The 27,189-nt window shown below is 44.7% G+C and overlaps 1 protein-coding gene across 1 annotated transcript; it reads right to left on the bottom strand.

Moving 5' to 3' along the window:
* Positions 1-24: 24 nt before the first annotated feature.
* CNBD2 (cyclic nucleotide binding domain containing 2) lies at positions 25-27,004 on the bottom strand. The gene is made up of 12 exons (XM_066621927.1): positions 26,876-27,004; positions 26,518-26,640; positions 22,315-22,368; positions 19,528-19,691; positions 17,676-17,832; positions 11,562-11,713; positions 10,441-10,579; positions 8,670-8,796; positions 4,647-4,833; positions 2,273-2,426; positions 436-575; positions 25-355 (listed from the first exon to the last, which is right to left on the bottom strand). The coding sequence occupies exons 1-12, from the start codon at positions 27,002-27,004 to the stop codon at positions 25-27; spliced, it is 1,857 nt and encodes a 618-aa protein (XP_066478024.1).
* Positions 27,005-27,189: the final 185 nt, after the last annotated feature.

Raw genomic sequence — 27,189 nt, 5'->3', positions numbered from 1 at the left:
GTAAATCTTAAACACAAGAACTCACTAAAATGCTCCATTCAGACTGGGTCGCAATACATCAATCCCATGAATCAATCTTGGCTCAACTTTTGGTAGGGTCTCTTTTGCGTGTCCCAACCGCACAGGTACGAATCTGTATTTTGGTGGTGGGAGCTTTTTTTTATAGGTAAGTTCAGTCAAGTCCAAGATTCCTGCTTGGTTCACATACCAAGAATCATAGATTTCATCTGTGGGCCATGGATCTGGAGGATGTACCATCTTCATGAGTTTGGGCTTCATCACAAGGTTCAGTAAATCTTTCTTAAACATTTCCCAGGCATTCAGCTGGAGGAAGACCTGACATAGCTCGTCATCACTGCAAAAAGAAATCAGAATTAAGAACAAGGCTGGATTCCATTTGTTCAACAATAGTTCATTAATATCAGTTGAACCTACCTGGGATACTTAATATTTATTTGGCATAATTTCAATACTGTCGCATCATCAACAACTTCCTCAAGCTTTTCTTTCTTAAAACGGATTATCTCGGCTCCTTTACTGACCAAAGCCATGGGACGGGTATCTTGCAGATTTGCCTAAGAGACAAAGGAAACACTACAAAGGTCAGCTTATGTCACTGTGCCAACCTCGAAGAGTTTTTTCACCTACTTCTGCAGATGATACTTCTGTAGATAATAGACATCTATGTGTCTATTATAGAATGATTCTGTAGGGTCAAAGGTCAAATCTGAAATTAATCAAGCGTGGGCAAATTTAGAGAAGAACTTCAGGCTAGAAAGGAGACCCTGTATCAAGTCCCTGTCATACAATGACTACAGAAGTTGTCTGTAGCAAGACTTAATGCTTGACATGGAGCATGTTTGCTTTCTCCCCTGAACTTCACATCACCAGGAGAACTGAAAGACACAGGAATGGCCAGCAAATTCATTATTGTATTAAAGGGGAGCTGAGGATAAGTCAAGGTTGGATTAACATAGTAGCGAAAGTAGCAATTGTTATGGGCCCCACATTTTCAAGAGCCCCACACGCAGTGGCAATACTAACAGGGGGACTTGCCATTGGGGGGGGGGGCTTCTGCATCCAAAAAATGTCCAAATTCTGCACAAGAAAATGAGATGCACCTTCTTTGGTCTGTTTTTCTGTGCTTAGCCCTTAAGGTGGGGGGCAAATCCACTGAAACCCTATTCATGCCTACCCAGAATAAGCATTTTGTAGTGTTTTGCATCTTCCTCCAGCCTTGCTTTATATTACATCCCTTACCCTTAGACTAAACCTTAGTGCCTTATGAAATTCCAGGGAGCAGTAGCTAGTTGTCTGAATATACAGAGGACTATGGTCAGTTCTTGAACAGAGAGTTTGTGTGTGTTTTGTTTTTTAATTTAGGGCTCCTTTATGTGCTACAGACCCCACACTAGCTTAATTCAGCCCTGGGATATTCTGCATGAATCAAAGGTCAGTCTCACTTCACACAGACTTCTGGGAGCCAACCATTGAATTAGCAGGCCCTTCACATGAGCAGAGCAATGGCAAGTAAAGCTAACCAGATGACCTGCTGCAGGAAGTGTCTCTGAATGACCCCCCACTGCCTTGTTGCACTAAATCAGGCTACAACCAAAGTTTAACAAAGATCACTTCTGAGGTTGTAAATTCTGCAGGTCAATTTCTTTCTCAGGAAGGAAGCAGTTGGCTATCGTTCCTTGGATATATCTACTACATTCCCCTAAAACAGCTGTCTTTTCAAATACTTCAGGGTGCTTTTCTTTACTGAAACCTATGCCAGTTGCTAACTACTGGAACTAAAGTCCTCACCTACACCTGGGTTTTGGAATACCCATTTTTCTGGTTGTATAGCAGTGGTTCCCAAACCTTAGGAGCCCATGGACCACTGAGGCAAAAATTGGAATAATCGTGGACCACATGTGGCTATGGATAGACTGGTCTCTGTCCTCTATGGTGGGCCTTTTCCCAAGCACTCCCCTACAGATTGTCAAAGAGGACAGAGAATGACATTTTAGTGGCTGTGGTCAGTCCGTTCTCAGCCCTCTTTAGTGGTCCATGAGAGACTGCTTGCATGGCGAGAAACTGGAAGTGATCAAAGGTGATTTTTTTTTCCTGAGACCTTGTGGACCACTTCTTGGTCTCAGAGACTACAGGTTGGGAACCAGTGCTGTATAGGGAAGCACTGCCTCACATAGCTTAGTTTAATCCATATCTCTACTCAAAGGTCCCTTCAAACTTTGTACACACAAGGGATATAAAGCACAGTACTCACTAGATACTCCCCTTTACGCAGTTCATCCATTCTGATATACACGGCCGCAGCAGCAGATCGTGGCAGCTCTCCATAGGAAGTTGAGAGTGATAATTTATTTCCTGATACAATATTTTGAACAATTTCCTTACTACTCCCCACCACATTGAATGACCTAGAACATAAACAAACAAATTCAAAAGCAGAAACCTTTGTTTATCAAGTTAGGGTTGCCCTGTTTCAATGAATGTAATTTTCCCTGCTCCAAGAAGAAAGTAGAGTTGAAATAAGAAGCTTGTCTTCAATTAACACTTTCCAAATGAATGGCTTCCAGAGAGGTAGCAAAAACAACAGTCTTGGGGCGCCTTAAGAACTAACACTTTTTTTTTGGTTTTATTTTTGCAGCATAAGGCCTTATGGACAAGATGCATGCATCCAATAAAGTGAGCTCTTGTCCATGAAAGTTTATGACTAAAACAAATGTGTTAGTAGTCTTTAAGGTACAACAATACTGTACTAATAATACCAATAACTATCTTATTTTTAGAACATGTATATACTTTTCAACAACAAAAAATTTCTCAGGTTGGTTTGCATAGCAAAAGGGTCATGCTAGGCCTTTGCTGTTATTTTCCTTGATCTCCGATTATTTTGGTAGGTTTCTTCTCATCTTCTATGACCTCTTTTCACAACCCTTTTGGGGTTAAGCTGCTTTAGGGGATCAGACTCTAGCTTTTCTCACTGGAATTATTATTATTATTATTATTAACAGTATTTGTATACCGCTTTTCAACAAAAAAGTTCACAAAGCGGTTTACAGAGAAAAATCAAATAACTAATGGCTCCCTGTCCCAAAAGGGCTCACAATCTAAAAAGATGCAGAAGAAGCCCCAGCAGACAGCCACTAGAAAAGACACTGCTGGGGTGAGGCAGGCCAGTTATTCTCCCCCTGCTGAAAAGAGGAGCACCCACTTGAAAAAGTGCCTCTTACCAGTTAGCAGGAATGTTTTTGGAGATTTTTTTTAACTGTGACCCTAAAACATGCTAAGTGGGCCAGTCCATTGATGAGATCAGCTGAGTCGAGGCAGGCTGCCTCACATAGTAGATGGGCACAGATGACATTCTGTGCCTTTTCAGCTACCTCCACAGCTGTCTCGCCTTGCCCCTGCTAACCTCCTCTTTCTTAACTCTGCCACTCTGTTCTGTAAGAGAAAGGAAAGGAAAAAGCTTTATTCCAAGTCGCCTTTTTTGGAAGTGGGGCGATGCTTCTCCTACTTTCCATCTTGCTCTGCTGCCCTATTTCAAAACAGAGTGGTAGAGTGAAGATCATGGATGCAGAAGGTAAGAAGAACTGGAAGAAGAAATTGCCACTGCTGCCAGGGTTCCCACCACCATCCTACCTCCCCCCTCATCTCCTCTTTTGCTGGTTTCATTGGAATACTGATAGGAAGGGGGCCAGACTTAATTCAAGAGAGAGTTAGGGCACAGTCCTATGCATGTCTACTCAGAAGTAAACCCTACTTCAGTAGGGCTTACTTCCAGGAAAGGGTGGAACCTAACTGACTTTCCAGCACTGACATAAGGGCAATGCAACTCCGACGTAAGGGAACAAACATTGCCTTACCCTGAGGAGGTCACAGTGACTGCCCTGCAACTGCAGGATGCAGCACATGTCCCACTGGCACAGCTATACCATTACTCAAAAGTTGGTTAGGATTGTGCCCTTAATTTCACAACTGTGGCACCATGATGGAGAAGGCCCTGCTTTGTATCACCACCAAACAAGCTCCCACCAATGATGTGACCCAGAAGAAGCCCCCATGACTGCCCAATGCTTCCAGAATTGCTCTGATTTGGAGTCATTCAGATGCAACAACTGGCAGGAGATCCCAGTCCACAACCCACCTCACGTGCACTTGACCCATACTTTGGGAAAGACTCACCTCTCCTCCACACTATTTCTTTTACCACTTCCTCAGCCTCTGACTTTTTAAAACTATGGAAGATCAGGACTAGGCAGTGGAAGCGGAGGTGGTAGTGCTAACATGCCACCAGATACAGGTAGGGCTATATGTGTATGAGGGAGTCGACCACATATGGGGAACAGCAGTTTATCATGTATGGGGGAGGGGGGCTTGGAAGTTCACCTGGAAGTTCTAAATCATATTGTTTCTGACAGCCTCCAAAAATCAAACAGCAGAAACCCCGGGTTGTTCCACTACAGAGAAATTAACTGGTGTACAAAAGTGCAGCAGGAGAGCTTTGTTTTCTAGCTGTTTCTCTGCATCATCCACCAAGAGAGCTTTGAAAGGCACCCAAAAGCAACGTTTACACATCTAATTTTCCTCCCAGCCACTAGCAGGACACCCTGGAAACCAAGTGGTTATCCCCTCACCTAGTATCACAGGTCTCCACATTGATCACCACACTTTTCTTGCCCTTGAATAGAGAACTTTGCCTTTCGAAGCCTTCATAGAGTTTATTCACCGGCTGATGTAGATAGTTGGCTTTCAGCTTAGCCAGTTTCCGCCCACTGCAGGAACTCCACATGGTACTTTTGAATCTGTCAGCACACGACGTCTCTGGAAAGAGAGACATCAGGTTCCAAAATGAGAGTCACTCTTTACTTCTGGTGTTGATCAGCCCAATCCTAACCTGCCCTGGAGCAAACAAGCCGGCAGGCCTTCCCCACATCCAGAGCAGTGCTGGGGCCAAAACTGCTCAGCCTGGGGCAAGGGGAATAGCTTCCCTTTATCTCGAGTAAAGCTGCAGCAGCCCCAATGGGGCTACTCGAATCTGTGCCACCTCAAGTGGTGGCACAGATCTGAGCAGTCCAGAGCTGCCCTGGGCTGCTTGGGACCAGGGATAGGATCCAGCATAAGTGCCAGATCCTGGACAAACCTCCCCTTACCTGCTGCCTGCCCACAGGTCTGCCCACCTCCCCCTGCCCTGAAACACTTCCCTCCAATCTTCCTCACACACACCCAGACCCCCATGCAGGCCTAGCTTGGCTGGTACAGGCTTACCTTCTGGGCTGACCAAGCAGGGCTTGCATCAGCCTCCTTCCTCTCCCAGTGGCATGAAAGTGCTTTACTCTTGCAACACCAGTGGGCACGCAGAAGGGACTTGCACCGGCCCAACCAGAGGTTGGGATTGTGCCCTATGCATTATTGATAGTATTTCAATAGCCCAACTTATTATTTTTAGTATTTAATAGCCCAACTTAGTTTAGTATTTAATACTTTGCTTAGTATTTAATAGCCCAACTTTGGCCTTTTCAGCCACACTAGACGCTGTTCCAGAACCACCATTCAGAGTGCAATACCATACCAACTGAAGGTTGCCAACACACACACAGCCCAGCTTAAGAAAAAGTTAGCCAGAAGGGCATATGCCATGGTATAGTTCCATGAATGCCAAAGTAACAACAGCCCTGAAGATATGCCCACAGGCAGTTGCACCCAGGACATTGGCACAACGCCACACCAATGTAACTCGGACATTGGCGTAATTTCACTGGAAGAGAGACCAAAACAAGGCAGGAGACGGGGCTATAATGTAGGAAGGATGTGGGTGGGATGAGGAGGAGTTGGCATATGCCATATCCTAACTGCTCGTCATACAATCGACATGCCCCTAATGCTGGAAAAAATGCTTTGCCAACAACAGAGCTAACACTGAAAGGATCAAATCCATAGGGAAAAATGGAAAAGGAATAAAGATTTTTTTTAAATCTCACCTTCCATCCCTTCCACCCACGCCTACTTCCTCCAAAGGAGCATAGGATCCAGACTACACAGCATGGCCAATCACATCACACCAAAAACAGTATTTAAGCTCATGCCTAGGAGACCAGCTCAGAAGAGAAGACACACAGCACAGGCTGCTATCTCTCTGGCCTTGTGTGGCTTACACTTAAAGCACACAAAGGGAAACTTTGATGATGGGAACTATGGTGAAAGTGCACTTGGCTCATAGCAGGAGCACTTTGCGCAAACAACCCCTTGTACCTCACATTATATAGGACAAGATACTTTATTCACACTTGTCTCCTCAGAATTCCTATTACAGGGACTCTGGAGGGCACCACAGACAGGCATCCAAGTGAAACCTGTACCTCATCATCCCAACAGGACAAAGCACTTAAGCAAAGGAGAGGAAGCAATCTGAAGTCACCGCTCATTGATGATGCATCTCTATCTTAAGTCTTAATCCCCACCCTGATACTGACACTTCAGGATTGTCAAACTTGTTTTTCGTATGAACTACGTTACCTAACCATCGCTTCCTTTGGCAACAGAATAGCAGGGAGTGTATGCTCTCTGTTGGTGAATGTCACGGACTACAACCATTGGTACTGCTGGCCAAACACTCATCAGAATGCCTTTTGTTTTTTTTGGACTGCACCATAACCATATAAAGTCTTCCACAGAGTTCCACTGGAACCTACTCCCAGAAGAGGAAAAGGTAATGTTCTGAGCCATTTGTGCTCACCCCAAAAGGGCACCACTTCATGTACGTTCTAGTGGCACTGCTCTCCGTTGCAAACAGTGAATATGCATCTCAGTGCAGAGAATGTGTGTTACTGATGTTGCCATCTATTCCTTGTTACTCGCTCTGTGTTTCTGCTTGTTTCCCACAGGCAGCTGTTCCACAGGCAAAGACACCATGCAGATCCCAAGGAGAACCTGCAGCCTGCTTACCTGCAGTGACCAGTGTCTGCTGGTATTGGTGCAATGTCTAAATAGGATTGGACCATAAGAATATGAGCAATTCAGAAAGTCTTTAATGCTTCAAATTCGTTAGAAATTCTTAGAAAGTTTCCATAACTGAGGCTTAAATTGGTTACCCTCTCCCAAAAGGGTTCACAATCTAAAATACGCATAGGACTGTGCTGTAAGTCCCTTTGAGGATGGGAGTGTAAACCACAGTATTAGTTTTGCTTAAAGAAATTGCATTGTACTATCACTTTCCAAAGCAGCCATCTAGAATGCTTGGTTGCTTGCTATCTTGGGAAAGGGCTTTATAGCAAGATTAACAGGGAGACTCAAAACTTTGGCCAAAGCAAACAGATGGTCACAGAAATTAAAGGATGTTTTTGTTACTTCTTGTTGGCAACCTTCAGTCTCAAAAGACTATGGTATCACACTCTGAATGGTGGTTCTGGCACAGCATCTAGTGTGGCTGAAAAGGCCGATTCGGGAGTGACAAACCCTTCCACACTGGGAGCAAGTGCAGTCTGTCCCTGGTCTGTCTCCCTGGCTATGGGCCTTCCTTCTTTGCCTTGGTCTGTTGGCCAAGTGTCTCTTCAAACTAGGAGAGGCCATGCTGCACAGCCTGCCTCCAAGCGGGCCGCTCAGAGGCCAGGGTTTCCCACTTGTTGAGGTCCACTCCTAAGGCCTTCAGATCCCTCTTGCAGATGTATGTATGTATATGTATATGTATGTATGTGTGTGTATGTGTGTGTGTATATATATGCACACGTGTGTATGTATATATATGTATGTATGTGTGTATATATGTAGATGTATGGGTGTGTGTGTCTATGTGTGTATATATATGTGTGTGTGTGTATATATATGTGTGTGTGTATGTATACACTGTATATGTATGTTGTTGGCAACCTTCAGTCTCGAAAGACTATGGTATCGCGCTCTGAAAGGTGGTTCTGCAACAGCGTCTAGTGTGACTGAAAAGGCCAATTTGGGAGTGACAATCCCTTCCACACTGGGAGCAAGTGCAGTCTGTCCCTGGTCTGTCTCCCTGGCTATGGGCCTTCCTTCTTTGCCTCAGTCTGTTGGCCAAGTGTCTCTTCAAACTGGGAAAGGCCATGCTGCACAGCCTGCCTCCAAGCAGAATGCTCAGAGGCCAAAGTTTCCCATCTGCTGAGGTTCATTTCTAAGGCTTTCAGATCCCTCTTGCAGATATCCTTGTAGCGTAGCTGTGGTCTACCCGTAGGGCGCTTTCCCTGCACAAGTTCTCCATAGAGGAGATCCTTTGGGATCCAACCATCGCCCATTCTCACGACATGACCAAGCCAATGCAGGCGTCTTTGTTACTAATTGTGCTTAATTTGGGGTTTCCAAGGATAGCATATCCACCTCTGTCACCATACTACAATTCCCAACACCATGGTAATTAGATTCATACGAAACTGATACAGATTTTCAGTGTAGTTAGAAATTGAAGGCTAATTAAACAAGTTGACAAGATACATAAAATCTGTGAGTTGACATTTGCTGCTCCACCTTAAAATAAAAGGCGAAATTTTGCCTATTTGAGAAATTTCCTCCTTTGAAACCACAATAGCAATCACTCTCTTTGGGGATCAATATTAATAATATAATACCTAGATGCGATGTTGGCAATAATGAAATGCAGATGAGTTACATATATGTCAAAGTAAAATCTAACATACCAACAGTGCTAGGTTGCCTTCCTGTCATTTGAAATTTGGGCTTGGGAAAGCCGAGTTGTTTAGAGAGCCACTTGTGATAAGATGGACACGTAGTGAGGTCCACCAGTCGCAAAATCTCACAAACACCCTGTTGAAATAAACCAGTTCAGTTAATACTGGAGTGAATGTGCCATCTAGTAGGCCTGCAGCCAGAAATGTTGAGATCAGGAGGCTTAAGGCTACACTAGAGCACAGTGGGAGGTGAGAATTGGTTGTGGGGGGGGGGGGGGAGTTATGTACACTTTCTTCAGAATAAGTCCCACTGAATTTATGCTTCCAAAGAAACATGCATAGATTTGGACTACTAGAGAGCAGTCCATGATGAATAGGATTTAGGTCTCCAAAAACCTATTGCCATTGCCAGTCACCTGAAATATAAAGAGAATGCATACAACCTCCCTACAAGTGTTGCCCATCTTCAGAAATGTGTAGGATATGGCAGGAGAAACATTCTGACTGGGGATGAATGAGCTGGGAAAGTTGGTTTATTAGTGTCATAGTCATCATCTTGCCCTTCCCTTGAAAAGTTCATGGCAATGTACATAGTACCTTCCCCGTCCACTCTTATTATCTTCTAAACCACACTATGAAGTAAGTTAAGGTGTGACATACTGACTGGTTTCATGACTAACTGAGGATTTCAACCTGGTCCTTGTCCAATCTTCTATCCACTGTATCATACTGGTGCAATGTGGTTGTGGGGTGGGGGCTTCCCAGTGCCTATGTCAAATTCCAACACTACCTGGGTGGTGTGGTTGCCTTTTCCATGTGGTCACATGGGATGCTACGCTGGTAAGATCTATAATGGCCCAATATGAGGGATGGGCGAATATAACTACCCATTAACCAACCAATGCAACCAACCAATGGCAACCTTCAGTCTCAAAAGACTATGGTATCGCGCTCTGAAAGGTGGTTCTGGAACAGCGTCTAGTGTGGCTGAAAAGGCCAATTTGGGAGTGACAATCCCTTTCACACTGGGAGCAAGTGCAGTCTGTCCCTGGTCTGTCTCCCTGGCTATGGGCCTTCCTTCTTTGCCTCTTAGCCTCAGACTGTTGGCCAAGTGTCTCTTCAAACTGGGAAAGGCCATGCTGTACAGCCTGCCTCCAAGCGGGCCGCTCAGAGGCCAGTGCTAACCACCCATTTGCACTAGTCATTTCATTTGTATGATCTACATAGCTTTGGAACTGAGCCACGTGGAAGCAGCATCCATGTATAGGTAATAGCTTTGGGCTTTAAAAGGGGATTGGACAGCTTTATGGAGAAAAATTCCATGACAGGTTACAAGTCATTCCGGGTATATGCATGGACCTAGAGGTAGGCTATCTCTGAATTCCAGATGCAACCGAGTGGCGGCAGGATACATGTATCTTGTTGTCTCATGTGCTGTCTGAGGCATCTGGTGGGCCACTGTGAGATATAGGAAGCTGCAATAAATGAGCCTTTGGCCTCATCCAGTAGGGCTCTTCTTATGTTCTTAGCTGTATTAGACCTTATAAAATAGATTGCAATTGGGCCATGTTATTTTGGAAACCAGCATTGCATGTTCTAGCTACTTCTCAATGTATGCATTTGTAAATAAACACCTGTTTACAAATACAGCTTGACTTAGTGTCCCCTGCTTTTGTGCCTAAAGGAAAATTGCCTGACAAGTCCTACTCTGAAATTCCCACCATTTGGCAAAAGCAAAATACAGCAACATTTTGAAGCACTAATCGCAACTTGACCTCACCTTTGTGATAAATATTACGGTGGTTGACTCTGTGATGTCATTGGTAATCACCTGCCCATACTGGAACCTCTCTATTTTGCAGAAATGAGCTAACTTCTCTAATGTAGCATCAGGCATTGTTTCAAAAAGATCAATAGTTCTGAAACAGAAAGATTGCACAGGTTCTTTTCATACGTTACCTTTCTTGGAACTGAAGATCAAATCTTACATTTCAGTAAAGCACAAACTGCAAGTGAGGAAGACAATCGTCTTTTCACATTCAGGCATGTACCTATAGGCAGGTTTAACCCAGCTTTAAATCCAATGTTTAAAGAGGAGTGAATCCATATTAACAACCACACAAGTGGGAAGGGGTCAAAACCCTTCTTCTCCCAGTTCCTCTCCCAGGAGCTTTTTTCCCAGCCAAGCTCATTTCCAATATCAGAACGCAGTGAGAGAAAAGTGAGGAGAGACTGCAGGGGATACAAACTGCAGCAGAGCAATCCTCATGCTATATATCAGTGGCAACCCTGGGCGACATCACGCACAGGGCCACAACCACAGAGTATGCCCCCCCCAGGCTGGTGCCTGCCCCCCTGAGGCTGTTGCTCCCCTTGTTTACCTGGGTGCTCCAGATCCTTCTGCAGTGTTCTGAAGCACTCAGAAAGCCTTCTGAGCCTCCAAAGGGCCCTTAAACAGTACTTCTGGAAAACCAGAAGTACTGTTTAATGGGCCCACTGGAGAATCAGAAGGCTTTCTGAGTGTTTCAGGATGCTGTGCGATGCCTTGCCATCCGGTAACGCATGGCCCCATGACTAACACCAGGGACACCGCTGCTACACATCCCTTTTGCTCATGTTATGTACATTAAGGGGGGGGGGAGTTTTTTTTGTTTTAAAGATAAAGCTCAGAACATTTCTTACTACATAGGAACAGTGGCCTATATACATTTTCTTAGAAAAGGCATTTTGATGCTGTATAAATCTCATGCTCAAGAAAGAAAAACTAACAAGACACTGTCATTAGATTTCATTAAAAAGACTAGCTTTATAATAGAATGGAAAAGAAGAGAAAAGAAAGAGCATAATAAGAAAATGAGCAACGCAGAGACTATTGTAGAGGATGACGTTGGGAGATGTTACCTCAAATACTCATAACGATTCCGGAACTCTCGATAAAGCTCCTTGTCTAGTTCATAGTTAAAAAAATCTACTTTATCCACTACCAGCAATTCTGTTTCCTCCATACAGACAATAGTGGCATTTCTCCGGGTGCCTTTCAAAAGGGCTACTTCCTGTTAATAGGGAGGAACATAGGAATGAGTGACAGCAAGCAATAAAGCCAATAGAAGGTGCCTGCAGCCAAACTTACAGCAAGTTTTATGGTTCTTCAGTGCTTAGCCGCAGGGCCAGCCCAGTTTTGTGGCAGACTGAAGAGGTTGCTTTGAGTTGCAGGGTGGAAGAGGCTAAGGCAGAGCAATCCCACAACCTAATACCTTTGCCTCTGCTGCCTCCGGCTTGTTCTGCCTGATCACAGTTTCAAACAGGCTGGATGGAGCATGCTGGAAGTGGAAAAGGACTCTGCTCCCAGCATGCTCCACCCTGCCTGATTGTTTGAAGATGTGGCTGGGTAGGAACAAGCAGGCAACCCCCCCTCACAGGCACTCAGGGCAGTTGTGAGCCACTTTGAGCAGCCGACCTTGGTTGGCAACCTTCAGTTTTGAAAGACTATGGTATAAGCCTATAGCACCTGGTATTCCCAGGCAGTCTCCCATCCAAGTACTAACCAGGCCTGACCCTGCTTAGCTTCCGAGATCAGACAAGATCAGGCATGTGCAGGGTAACAGTTGCTGCTTTTCTTGGTTTTTTTCCAATTTGTTGAGGGGGGGGCGGAAGCAAAAAAAAAAAGCCATCAGCTGCTCAGAGTGGTGCACAACCACTCTGAGTGCCTCTGGCTTCAACAGGCATGGTACTCAGGTATACCCCAGCCCTGCCTTAGCTACACTACTGCAAGCAGGAGGCAGCAGTGGTAAAGGTAAGGAGATGGGAAGCACACCAGATCACTCTTCTGTGCTGGCCTCCCTTCTCCTCTCCTTGCCCACCTGGCTGCTTCTTTAAACAGCTGGATGGGTAAGGAGGAGGTAGAAGCATCACTGGTGGTAGCAGGGCATGCATGACCCACTCTCCCAAAAAAGAGGGGATGGAAAATTATGGCACCACCTCATATGCTACATAAATATGAACCAAGCCTGCTCAGCCATGTGCAGTTTTCAGTTTGTTTTCCTCTCATCTCTCCTTCTGGCTCTGTCCCAAATGCCAACCCTTCTAAGCCACACTGCTTTCTTGGAAAGTTATCCTAACAGGTCCTATTTATTCTATTTCTTTTTAAGGTCCATGCCTATATGCCCCTCCTTTCCTACATCTTGTTCTAGCAACTGAGATATTCAGTCAATGATAGATGGAGACCATTAAGATCAGAGGAGTACATTAATGACAAAGTCTCTTCAGCCTGCCGCAACCTTCAGAGACATTGAGGCAACTCAGCCAACCAGTATCGGCCAGAGGTTTCATTCCCAGCACTACCTCAAAATGTTGTAATTCCTGTACTACAATACAGTATATATTGATTTAACTGGGAACTCTTGTGGTATAACATTTAAGGGTGCAATCCTAACCCCTTATGTCAGTGCTTTCCAGCACTGGCATAGCGGTGCCAATGGGACATGTGCTGCATCCTGCAGTTGGGTGTCACTCACAGAGGCCTCCTCAAAGTAGGGGAATGTTTGTTCCCTTACCTTGGAGCTGCATTGCCCTTATGTCAGTGCTGGAAAGCACTGAAATAAGGGGTTAGGATTGCACCCTAAGTTAGCCCTAGACTGGCCTTCTAAAATTAATCAGTAGTCTAAATAGGCTTAATCTAAGCTCATGAACACTAGGCCTCAAGTCCTGGAACATCAGAGTAATATTATTATTAAGCATATTTATATACCACTTTTCAACAAAAGTTCACAGACCAAATCAAGCAACTAAATGGTTCCCTATACCAAAAGGGCTCACAAGCTAAAAAGGTACAGAAGAACACCAGCAAACAGTCACTAGAAAAGACGCTGTGATGGGGTGAAGGTGGACATACTCTCCCCTTGCTAAATTTAAGAGGAGCACCCCTTGAAAAAATGCCTCTTTGCTCAGTTAGCAGGATACTTGCTATTATTACTAACTAACTAACTAACTAACTAATATTACCAAAACATTAACCTCTAAGCATGTGCAGACAGGTGCCTCTTGTTTAATGAACTAAGTGCGATTCACAGCTATCAAAGAGATAGGGTCGCCAGCTTCCAAATGGCCAGCCTCTGAATCCATTGGCCACAGCCTCAGATTTTGGCCATCACTAACACTCAGGATGACAAGATTTCGTTATGATTTTTGGCAAACTTTGATTCTCTAGAGAAAACTGGCAATTGCGTAGCTCTCGACTAGCACCAAGTTGCTGGGGCCCTATGGCCAAGCCCTTCAGTGGGTTCCCTGTGGTGTTTCCCCTCCCCCTGATGGTGATTTCAGTGCTACCACTGCCACTAAAACTCAGGGTTCAGGGGTCAGCCTGGTCAGATTGACCCTCTGACAGGAGTGGACCCTCTCTGCCTGTACCTGACCAGGCTACCCCTTGATGCCACCCCACCTTGGCCTTGTCAAAGATAGCACAACATTTTTAAAATATCCCTGAATTTGTCAATAGTTAGAAAGTTACAGTTGTGCCAGCCTGGGGACTCTCTATTAACTGCTTATATAATCTTTATTTGCTACATTGGAACATTCAGGTTAAAAGTTAAAATAGTCAGGTACCTGAACTTGCTACTGTAACCAACAGCATTCAGTTACCTTCATCAGTTTGACCCAAGAGGTAGGTAGTTTGGTTATTCCCTAAAGAAGTGTAAGAGACCCAATAGAAGATGCAAGTGAAAGAAGGTTTGAAAATCTGCTGCAGAGCTCAGATTTTGAGGGCATATTTTTCAGCATTCTGGTTGTGGACAAAACTGAAGATGACCTTGCTGCACGCTGCCTAAGAAAGCAACTGGCAGTTATATCTTTCTTTCATATGATCCATGATCCTTGGTGCTTTTCTTATGACAAAGTGAACTACAGAAGGTACTGTTCCTGGATGACACATGCCTCCAGTAGAACACCATGAGGTATACTGGAGCTTTCTGTATGGATACTTGTCAATTCAGCTGTTTTACAGCTATCCTTTTGGATGTATTTTGCATGACCAAACCTCCGAGGAGGCAGTAAAGAAAGACACACAGATTTAAGGTAGTACAAGCCTAAAATCAAATGCCGTGATGAGATATTACATCATAGCAGAACATAAGAGTGACTTTCTGGAACAGAGGAGACAAGTGGGGAAGAGTAGATCATCATACAGATGTTTGCAATGCAAGAGCTGAAAAAGAAGAGGACACAGTATCATCAGTTGAAATTGGGAGTTCACTTCACAGGTCATCGCCTTTGATGAGACACATTTTATCATTATTTTCATAGCGACAGCAGTTCCTCAGGAATTAGCTTTCGACCTAATGAGGGCAAATGAAAAGGAGAGCACAACTGTGCCAAGTTCAGAACTGAGAGCCTTAAAAGCGATGCACCAATGATGCAGGGTAACAGCAACTGTTACCCTGCACGTGCTTGATCTTGTCTGATCTCGGAAGCTAAGCAGGGTCAGGCCTGGTTAGTACTTGGATGGAAGACCACCTGGGAATACCGAGTGCTGTAGGCTTATACCATAGTCTTTCGAGACTGAAGGTTGCCAACCAACCAATGATGAATGTATTTCATGCCATGAAAATGTGTGAGCTGAAAAACCTTCAGAATCTGTGCACAAGAGAAAGGAGATGAAACAGCGGGAGGCCAACTGTTCACAAAGCAGCCTGGGCATTTGGTGACTGCATCATTGTGATGGCATAAAACTGGAACTTTCAGAGAGCTAATGTATTTGGCTAGCCCCCAAGTCCTATGTTGTGGACACTGGCAAACCCAGAAAGGCTGCTTCAAAGCATCGCCAAAGCTGTTCTAGCTAGTGATGCCACCACTGGGCTCAAGGGTATGAATTTAGACTGACTATAATTATTCTACAAATCAGGAGCACAGATATTAAAGCACCTGCAATAAATGGGCCCACATAGTTCTTCTTTCCTCTTAGAAGTGACCTACTGTGACATGATGAATCTCCAAAAATCCTTTTTGCTCAATCAGAAACATAAGAGAAGGACCAAAATATAAGAAGAAACAGTAGATGCGGGGTGTAGAAAAAGAACTTGTGTTTCAGTAAAAGCAAGCACTTGCAAACTGTATATTAATATGAAGTGGATGACAGAGGTGGCCAACAATAAGCCTGTGAGGATAACTGAATGCTGTGGCTTCTCTTGCATGCCCAGATTTGTCAACCCTACCCCAATTTCTAGCTGTAGCAGTAGTAATCCCGATCAAGAAATCCTCAGTGCAGGCAATAAATCATCTAGGACACAATCCTATAAGGGGTTATAGGATTTTCCAGCACTAGCATAGCAGTACCAATGGGATAGCGGTACCAATGGGATGTGTGCTGCAGCCTGCAATTGAGTGTCACTCATGGAGGCCTCCTCAAAGTAATGGAATGTTTGTTCCCTGACCTCAGAGCTGCATTGCCCTTATGTCAGTGCTGGAAAGCACTGACATAAGGGGTTAGGATTGCGCCCCTACTCTCTTTGAATGGGCTTGCACTCCCCATACAACAATGGGTATGCAGCTTGGGAGTTCTCCTGGACTCTCGGCTCTCTCTGGAGAACCAGGTGATAGCAGTTTCTAGAAGTGCGTTCTCCCTGCTTTGGCTGGTGCGCCAACTGAAACCATACCTGAGCCATTTAGATCTGGCTGCAGTGATCCATGCTTTAGTAACTTCAAGATTAGACTACTGCAATGCGCTCTATGTGAGGCTACGCTCTAAAACAATTCAGAAACTGCAGTTAGTGCAGAATGCAGTGCCTCAAGTGGCATGGGGGCCAGATGATATGACTAGGCTGGACCACTGCTTCAGCAGTTTCACTGGTTGCTCATTCACTTCTGGTAAATGGCAAAATTCAAGGTGCTAGATCTAACCTTGAAGGCCGTCCATGATCTGGGTCCAGGCTATCTGAAAGACTGCCTCCTTCCATACATTCCAGCCTGCTCTCTTAGGTCAGCTGATGGGGCTCTTCTTTGTCCCAAGTGAGAGGGGTGGCAGCTCGGGAGCAAGCCTTCTTTGCAGTGGCACCACATCTATGGAATTCCCTCCCAGGGGAATTGACAACTACGCCCTCTCTCACAGTTGCTCGGCAAGGGCTCAAAACATACCTATTTCAGCTGCTGAGTGGATATTTACCCTCTATGCCCCTGAAATACTGCTGTGACTTGACTGCCTCCCTGGACTTACTTGTTTCCCATTGATCAAATGATAATTGTTAGTTTTTGTTCTGTTTTGGTAACGTTCCACGATGTAATGTTAAAATTAATGTTTCAGTGCCTTATCTGATGTTTCTTTACCTGTTGCAATACTTTGTACTTGGATTATAAAGCTTTGTTAGCAGCAACTGTTACTGTGTACATGCCTGATCTTGGAAGCTAAGCAGAGTCAGGCTTGGTTAGTACTTAGATGGGAGACTGCCTGGGAATACCATGTGCTGTAGGCCTTTACCATAGTCTTTCAAGACTGAAGGTTGCCAACCATACTACAGCTGTCTTCGGCATTTGCTTTGGCATGGGAAAGGCGGGATATAAATCAATTAAATTAAATTAAATAATTTATTTGTGTAATTACCCCTTATCCAGACCTGAAATCTGGACTCTTCCAAAATCTCACGTTTTTGGTTCAAGACTTCCCCCCCCCCTTTCTGTAGTGTGAATACTAGAAGATCTTGAGCTTATTCCCAACTACAGTGCAGGTACAGGCTGTAAATTCTGATCTCTGCTCTGTGGTACAGACATTGTTGAAAAATGTCAAAGAGGCCAGTGGACACCCATATGGGAAACAATGCAAAGAGCAAGAGGAAGCATTTCACATTATATTTATGCAATTATTCCAAACTCCGGACAAATTCGAAATCCAGACACCTTCCAAGCAGTTTGGATAAATGTTACTCAACCTGTAGTAACTCCGTGAACGAACAGGGCATTCTAGTATTCAAGATTAGTTTAAAAATTTCAAATTGAAAAGTTTTGTCATATGTAGTCATAGGTGACACTCACACCAAAAGATGCACCTTTATGAATCAAAGTTGGAGCGCTTTCTACAAAGGCACTGCTACCATCTTCGTCATTAGTGACAGCAACTGTGCCATAATAGATGAAATAGAAACTGCGCCCCACGTGCCCTTTCCTGACGATCACTCTCCTGCGCCCAAACCTGGAAAACAGACACAAAGGTTCTACACACGCTAGCAGAAAAACTGAACTGGAAAGGCTTTTGGCACTGTAACACTTTACCCTGTCTCTAGATTGGCTTGGAGGTGCACGATAAGATGCATTCAGACCAGCTTGTTTGGCAAGAGTTATACATTGAAACAGGGTGAGTGATTGTGTAGTTTGCACTTTATCGTGGGACTTGTACCATACACTGTGCCACCTCTGCCATCTTTAGCGTTGGCATTGGTGCCTCATTAAACAGGGAACTCCTGCAACACCCTATGGTTATATTTAATAATCCTTAACTTTTCTATAGTACTACCTGAGTGTGCAAAGCCTGTCACATGTTTTATCTGAATATTTCCTTACAACAACCCTGCAAGATGAGGGGCAGCCCTAATCTGCATCCTATGCTTAAACTAAGCAGGTTGGAGGTCTCCTTGAGTCAAGGGGACATTAGTATGGGAAGTGTTTTTTTACTAAAATGGTACACAAAATGATATAACAGGTAGCAAGCATGTATAGCGAAGAGGGTAGCGGGAACCTAATCCCATTTTTTCCCATAGGCTCAATGTTTCAGTAACCATGGTCTCTGTTACCATGGGGTTTTCCAGGAACGTAACCCCAAGTTAACGAGAATGGACTTGGTGTGTGCCTGTGTGTGTGTAAAAACTAGATAGTTTAATGCAGTGTTTCTCAAACTGTGGGTCAGGGCCCACTAGGTCAGGGCTTTTCAGACTGGGGCGTCGCAACACCCCAGCCTGTGGGCCCTGGCCACTTTCACCTTAAGGGGCGGGGGCAGCCTGGAGGCAGGGAGGAGAAAGCGGGGCAGTGGGGGCAGGGGGAAGGCAGCAGCACGATCCCCAGGATCGCGCCACTCAGGGGGCTCCCCACAGCTCAGAGATCAGGGTTCCCCACAGCTTTGAAAGCGAAGCGATTGTGCCCCGCCTCTGCTAAAGCAGAAGTGGAGCGCAATCACTCCACTTTCACTTCTGAAACTGCGGGGAGCCCCGCAGAAGATCGCGCAGAGCTCCCCACACCCCTAGAAGGCTGCAGGAGGCTCAGGTATGTGCAGCCAAGCCCCTGCAGCGCCCCCCCCGAGTGGCACAATCCTGGGGATTGTGCCGCTGCCTCCCCCGCCCCCGCTGCCTTCCCCCGCCCCTACAAAAACTTAGAGTGGCTCAAACTCTCCCCGAGAGTTTGAAAACTGCTGCACTAGGTGGATCACGAGCCAATTTCTGGTGGGTCCCCATTCATTTAAATATTTTATTTTTAATATAATAGTCTTGGTGCTACCATGGTATGTGACTGCATTTGGGGAAATGTTACAGAGCTGTACTTTTAATAGGCTACTATGTATATGTTTTTAACAATGTGAGTCAGTTTGGATTACTCCTGGGTAAGTGTGGATAGGATCGCACCCTAGGATTGTTACAAAATTTTCTTGCTTGATGATGTCGCTTCCAGCCATGACATCATTTCTGGTGGGTCCCGACAGATTGTCATTCTAAAAAGGTGGTTCCACTGCTAAAAAGTGTGAGAACCGCTGGTTTAATGCACCTGTGATGACTCTATTGTATCAAGCTACATTATACTACCTAAAATGTGGAGGCTTGGAATCTAGAGCTCATTAGAATTGCAGAAACATTTTGAACTGTTACATAGCTCACCCCCCCTCACCTCATCCCCAAATTACCGTTCAAAGCGAATCACTTTGGCTAAAAGAAACTGCAAAGTTGGACTATATTGTCGGAAACTTTCTAGAACAAGCATGCGGTTTTGTAAATGCCTTATTTCGGACTCAGTTCTCCATTCGGGTGGTTTCTTGGTTATCTGGACTGCTCTAAAGGGAAAATGCTCCTGAGAAGATATCAGAGACCTCTTATAAGTTCAACAATTGTATATAAAAGACAAAAATTACATGTCTATGCCCCAATAGTCGGGACATGATTCTCTCTCATAGCTGGTTTTCTTTTCAAGACCTAAACCCAAATTACTTTCATTTTAGTTTGAGCCTGCTCACAGGTTACACATTTCCGTACTTGATTGTCCTACAACTGGAATCACAATGCCGAGAAGAAGAGGTGGCTGTGATTTCGGCTATGGCAAACATACACAGACGTACTGTACTATCCCAATCACAATGGCCTTGTGAACAGCATCCCCAATTCACAGGCTCATTTTTTCTATAGAACTGTGACCTCCTCCCGATCAGAAAATACCATAGAGCAGCTTGGCCAAATCTCTTGAGTACAACCATTCTAACTAAAGTTGCCATCACTTTTTAATAAAATGACTATAACAATAGCTTAACAACCTTAGAGCCCTGTTTAAAGCTCTCGGTGTAGATCCTACTGGGCATTTAAATCCCTTGATTCATGTTCAATACTCTCATTTAAAATGATATTCCAAAAACTTAGAATGACCCTGATCCAGAAAGCCCCATTTATACTCGTAAGCTCTATGTGGATCCCTGGTCAAACAAACAGTTGGCAACTGTCATCCCTGATGGATGGAGAGATTACTAGAAATCAGTCATCTCTTTCCCTTCCAATCTGATGATCAGCAGTTAAGGCACTAGCCATCTCATTTGGTGGTATCTGCACAATTCAAGAGCATAAAGTGTGCGTGCAATTCCTCCCCTACTTCTTAGAAGTGGATTTCCCCCCTACCTGCCACATCCTTTTGTGTTGAATTGAGATGGGGGGTTGAATTGAGACAGTTTGCCAATCTGTGTTCTTTTAAACAAGAGAAACTGGTATCTTTGTTAGGCATCTTTAGACAAGTGGAGATTTAAACCCAGGTCTTCCCACCCCTAAGGGTCTAGTTAGAAATGTGTTTAATTGCTCAGTTTGTTCCAATCAGGGTTTACATTGAATGATAAATACAAAGCGGGGGCACAAAACAAAGCGAAACCGAGATGGGCTAGGGAGGCTTTAGTAATTTGCTCCACTGTGATCTCATCCCATTTCATCCCCCACATCCCATTTTTGAATTACTAAAGCCCCACTATCCCTACCACAGTTTTGCACCCCCTTCCTGTTTATAATGAAATCTAAGCCCCAACTGCAGCAAACTGTGTGCCAAAGTGCAAATCTAACTTGACCTTAAGTTTTGTTCAAGGCATCCTAACAGCTGCAGCACGCTGCTTCAGTATTTGCACAAAACCACATTGAGAAATTGTTCTGCTACCTGCAGGGGGAAAAATGCTTTCTGACTAACAAAATATGTATCCCAGGCTTTCAAATGTTGTAATACCCTGGAACAGAAGCACTATCTTGAGGAAGTCATCTGGATCCTGTCTTTTGTTTTGTTTGGAACTGGGTAATAAAAGCATTTTGAAAATCAGATTTCATTTTGAATGTTGAAGTGTATTTATTCACTTGCCCTAAACATTTGCTTTATGACCTTCACATGTAATGATTCTCAGTCCTGCAAGGGAGTTAGCTGCAACCTTGAGCTCAGGAAGAATAACAGTGCAGGAAATTGGCAAGGGCTCCTTCCCCATCCCTTTTAGGGAAAACAGTTGTTTAAGTGTCAGTTCTTATGCGCTCCTGGTGTGAAGGTTGTACGTGTGGCAGTTGGGGATAGCCTAGGCTCATGTGTCATCAGTCCCACTGTACTCACATACTTGAATGTGAACCAAGCCATGCTCATGTAATCTGCCCACCCTTTTTTCACGGTGATGTGCTGAGATGGTTTGTGCCCATTTGGTGGTTGATCAGGGCTGGTTTTTATTTAGCGGTGCCCTCTTGTGACTACAGCCTAGGAACCAACAACTTTGCAAGGCTTCTCTTCGCTGCAATGTGCTGAGAACCCAGCTGATGGGGCAAGGTATGTAAACTCCAATGGGAAGACCTCTACATTCAAATGCAAAATGTTCAAGAAGTATTCAAGTTGACCCATGATACAATTTTCTCAGTACTAGGGTATCTGTGTCTTGGACAATTGTGTCCTGGTCAAATATGTTCCAGTCATTGGCATCCTTGGACATTTGCATCTGTTGTTTTTTTTTTGGTGTTTTTTTTTTGCATCCTGGTCATTTGCATCCCACTACAATTGGGTAACAAACCCTGTGTTATATATGCTAAGCCTCTGATCCAAGCCCTTACCCTAACCCTACCATTGCATTTTAAAAATAAAATATGTATCTAATGCACACACACACACATACACGGGTGGAGCCTGTTTATTTGCGGATCTGGCCCAACATGGGTCCCCTGGATCCGCGTGTCTGGATCCGTGAGTGTGTGTGTGGGGGGGGGAGAGAGAGAGAGAGAGATGTCCAGCATGCAAAAAGAACAGATGTAAATGTCCAATACCAGGTCACATTTGATCGGAACACAGGACACAATGGCCCTCTCACTCATTTTCTACAGTGATAACAAATTCCAAAATGTAGTGTTCAGTGCAGTATACCCCATACCCACCCAGATTTCTACCACTGGAGATACAAGAAAAACAGAAAACAATTTGCCCAGACCTTTGTGACGCTGAACTCAAGGCGGCCAAACGCCATATGGCCACTTCTCTTGTCCTAAAAATTAGATATTTCAAAGCAATTAATTCCATGAGACATTCTATAAGAAGCCAACTTAAAAGTGTTCTATAGTCCTACTTGAATGGTTGTTCTTCTGAACAACTGTGTGATATTTTGTAGCCTTCACATTTCAGAGTCTTTGGATCTTTTAAAGACTTCCTACTTGTAGCGTGAGCTTTTGTAAGCAAGAGTCAGCTTTGCTGGAAATGTGTAATGGACTGAACAGTTAGTGTGTGTGTACATGCATGCTACATTCATGCACATGTGGTACAGTGAAGGAAAAGCAATGGGTTGGATCCAAATTTGCACAAGTGAAACAAAGTTTGTGTAAGGCTGCGTCCCTATGCACACTTTTCAAGAAGTAAGTGCGGGGGTACATTCCTGAAAATTGAGCTGAGGTGCCTGATGCCCGCATGGGTTTGGCTCTAACCCAGTGACTTTTTGTAGCGAACTAAACATTCCCAAACCTGATGGCACATTTGTCAAATGAACTCTGCTTCTGTGGGTGCTTTTTCTAACTTCCCAGGATCTTTTATATTTGCATAGTGTCCTTAAGTTATAGCCTGGGCAGAAACAAATATTTCCATCCCACTTCCAGTACATTTCCCTTTGTACTTTTTGAATGATGTCTCTTGCACAGAAGTGGTTCTGCCTGTGCAAACAGCAAAAGAATACTGGTGCTGGGACTAGCATATTTTCATGGAGATTTTGTAGAGGAATGTGCCCTTGATTGTGCACCTAATATTGTTAGGTCTAGAAATGAGTAGTAGATGATGAGGCAAAGCTGGCACTGGGATTTGTTGTAAGATCTAGTTCCTTGGTCTGTGCCACTGTGCTTCCCCTCCAATGGCAAGATGCCATTTCCTGAATGGCATATCTGTAAAACAAAGGCATATCTGTCTTTTCACTCTTGCTGCTTGGGAATTTACAGGAGCAACAACTTCACTCTGATATTTACTTTACAATGGCATTTATAGAGGGCACATTACAATGCCTACGTGCAGGTGTTGAAAACATAGTACAGGTTATTTGACAAGATCTGTTGTCCAGGAGTTTTGGGCTAGTATAGAGATTGTGAGCCCAATCCTATGCATGTCTGCTCAGAAGTAAGTTCCATTGTAGTCAATGGGGCTTACTCCTAGGTAAGTGTGGATAGGATTGCAGCCTCAGACAACTCATCAGGAGGTAGAGTGAAATTCTCAGCCCACCACATGCTCTCCTTGCCATTGTCCATCAAGGTCAGAGTGGTCTGCATGAAGTGGTCTTGCAAGGTCTCAGACTGGGGTCTTTCCTAGCTCTTCCTGGGGATAAACCTGAGACCTTCCACATGCAGAACAAGTACAGTCAAGGCTGTCACGTACAGTTGTTCAGGTTGTGCACTGTTGTTTTTCCCATTAGCATTGGAAGAAGGAGGAATCCTGATGGAACATCCTTTCCAGCAGTGAGGAAGGGGCACCTTTTTCTAATTTGTACAAAGGTGCCATATGGGCTAGTGGCAGCCTTGAGCGCACTACCATTGAACCATGGCGCTTTCCCCTAGAAGTGGCCTGCAGGTATGGACTGTACCAGTGCTTTTTTTGTAAAAGAAAAGGTGCAGGAACTCACAACTTGTTAATCTTTTATTTATTTATTTATTTATTTATTTATTTATTTATTTATTTATAAACCATTTTTTATTGGAGAAATAAAACATTTTTTATGTGCTTCCCCCCTAAAGATGAACTTACTTCTGAGTAGACATGCGTAGGATTGGGCTGTCAATCTCCACATCCCCTTCCCCCCAGCTACTTTTTCTACACAAGGGGAAAAATACTGTACAGGTGCACTTGTAGCGTGTAGTATGTAGTGTGGCACTACTTTGAGAAGAGGAAGCAGTGAATGGATTCTGAAAAATGGCTTACATGAGTTCCATGTAGTAAAATTACTCTAAGCAACTGTGGGAGTAAGAACAAAAAAGGAATTCTTACACGAGAGGGGTCCTTAGGTGCACATAGAAACAGCTACGTTTGCAAACAAGCAATTAAATATGGTTTAATTCAGGTATCATAATACTCTGTGTCTTTGGGAAGGTGCTTGGCATGCAATTGTATGTTCTCTGCTGCCCTGAGCAGCTGCTGTGCATTGCTGGAGAGGAGCTGCAAATGCTGGCTGGCAGAGGACATGCTTGTGGGGGAAGGATGAGGAGGATCTCTGGCAAGGCTGGACAGCACATTGTACATGCATAGAATCCCTTTTCACCTGCCCTTAGCATGTGAAAACAGGTGCAGATATAAATCTCTGCCAGGATTAAGTGCCCAATCCTAGGTATGTCTACTCTGAAGTAAGTCTCCTTCTAGTCAATGGAGCTTACTCCCAGGAAAGTGCCTAGGATTGCAGCCTAAGAGTCCAATCCTATGCATGTCTACTCAGAAGTCCATTTTAGTGAATGGGGCTTACTGTGGATAGGATGGCGGCTTCAGGGCACAATCCTGTGCCTGTCTCTTCAGAAGTCAGTCCCATTAGAGTCAATGGGGCTTCCTCCCAGGAAAGTGTGGAGAGGACTGCAGCCTCAGAGCCAAAGCCTATGGCTATCTCCTCAGAAGTCAGTCCCAGTAAAGGCAGTGGGGCTTCCTCCCAAGAAAGTGTGGAGAGGACTGCAGCCTCAGAGCCCTTCCTCTGCCTGTCTACTCAGGCTGCAAGGCTATGACACTTTCCCAGGAGTAAACCCCTTTGAACACAATGGAACTTACTTCTGAGTAGACATGCATAGGCTTGGGCTCTCAGGCTGCAAGGCTATGTACACTTTCCCAGGAGCAAGCCCCATTGAGCACAATGAGACTTACTTCTGAGTAGACACGCCTAGGCTCGTGCTGCAGATTGGCACAGGGGCTGCACCAGCCAGCTTCCTTCTCCTCCTCCTCCGCCAAGCCAGTACCTGAGTGTTCCATGGGTGCCGCAGCCCATCTCCCTGGCTGGCTGGCTGTCCATCCTCCTCCTTGGCATCGGCATGTGTCCCCCACGCCCTCCACCTGCTTGGAAGCTGCGCAGGGAAGCGGAGCGCGGGGGTAGGGGAGGTGGGCTGGGCTTAGGCAAGAGCTTGGGGATGGGGCAGGAGGGGGTCGTTGTGCGGTCAGGCAGGGGCCAGGCGCCCGCCCACCCTACACCCCCCAGCACCTACCCAGTGAAGGCCTCTGTTTTGCTCCCCCCCGGAATGCCTCCGAAGGGGAGGGGCCCCTGCAAAAAGGTGCCGGAACTCCTTCCCCCCGCGTTCCATTAGAAAAAAAGCCCTGGACTGTACTAATCTCTCCAATGCTTTCTGATGAAGGATTTCCAAGATACCTACTTGCACTCAAAAATAAGCACATAAATAGAGAAAGCACAAAAAGAGTTTCATTCCTTCAACATGCCATATGTAGATAAACTCATATCTGAAATCTAGTTAAACAGAGTGGTGAAATGAAACTTACATGATGTGGAAGCTGCAAAAGAGGGACGCTAGGTCACAGGAGACCAAGAAAAATCCTATAGAAAACTACAGTATTTGCACCAATGCTAGGTTTATTCCCTAAATCAGTAGTTCCCAAACTGTGAGCTGTGGCCCCCCCAGGGAGCCATGGAAACCAACCAGGTGAGCTGCAGAATCCTAGTGAAAAACTTGCTGTCCTATACAGTGTATAGGACTGTAGTCCGAATAAGGAGTCGCAGCCAATAGCCCAGCAGATCAAGGGAGCTACCAGTCAAAAAAATTTGGAAACCACTGCCATAAATAACGTTAGGGCTGGCCCATCCATGAGGCTGATGAGGTGGTTACCTCAGGCAGCAGATGGATCAGGGATGCTCATCTTGTTCACTCATCCTCCTCCTGTTCCCTGGATTCAAAAGTTGAATGGAGTTGAAGAGAAAGTGTGGGGAGTGCTATGCTCTAGCCAGACACTTGCCTCGTCTCCAAATGCCCAATCCTGCTTTGTTCCTCTCTTCCTTTTTGAATTCAGGGCTTGGGAGGAAGCGAAGGCTAAGACTGGCATAGGATACAATGGGGGGAGCATTTGGCAAACTACTTTGGTTGCCAGGGACCTTATGTCCAGCTCTACAGTTCGTCATTTTCTTAAATTAAAAAGCATAATCAATAACAGAAGCTTTCAAGGCAATGTTTTCTCAATTCCTTACCACGTCGATCTCATTACACCCTTCCTTCATGAGTTCAAAGCCTGAGAACTCCTTCTGACCATGCTGGAAAGCTTTGCATACCCTGTTCATCAGGATAATATTCACAATGAGCCTGTGGAAATTCTTTGACAAAAGAAGAGATACAGAAAACCATGGTGTCATTTCTGTTACACAGAGAAGGGGTAAATGGGGTTAAAAATGCTGACAGGGCTCCCGCACTTGGGCCACCCATATGGTTGGAATACCCTTACACATATTCTACAACTGTAGGATTGCATCAGAGGGAAACTGAGTGTGAGTTTAGGCTGCTTTAGCTACAACCCTCCCAGTACCACAGGGATCAAGAAAATTAAATTACCTTGATTTTGACTCTGGGCAGTGTACGAATTATGCAGGGCTCTGACCTCTGTTCCCATAGACATTCCAGCCATATGTCTCCCTGGTAACCTTTGATGTTGGAACTATCATTTAGCTCTTCAAAAGACATCTCATCTGTTCATTCTGAGCTTGATTTATCCTTTAACTTGCTCTCCTCCACTTTCCCATCCCATCCCCATTTGTTACATACACACAGTCACACCTTTCTGCAGTGTTTCATAGACAAGAACACTCCATTCTCATCCTAACAATGCTTATCTCCTTGGTAGTGACAGACAGTTCTAAGCATTTACA

The sequence above is a fragment of the Tiliqua scincoides genome, chromosome 1, assembly GCF_035046505.1.
Source record: "Tiliqua scincoides isolate rTilSci1 chromosome 1, rTilSci1.hap2, whole genome shotgun sequence".
Classification (NCBI taxonomy): Eukaryota; Metazoa; Chordata; class Lepidosauria; order Squamata; family Scincidae; genus Tiliqua; species Tiliqua scincoides.
The sequence above is the reverse complement of the archived record's forward strand: the minus strand, read 5'-3'. Positions and strand labels throughout refer to the sequence as shown.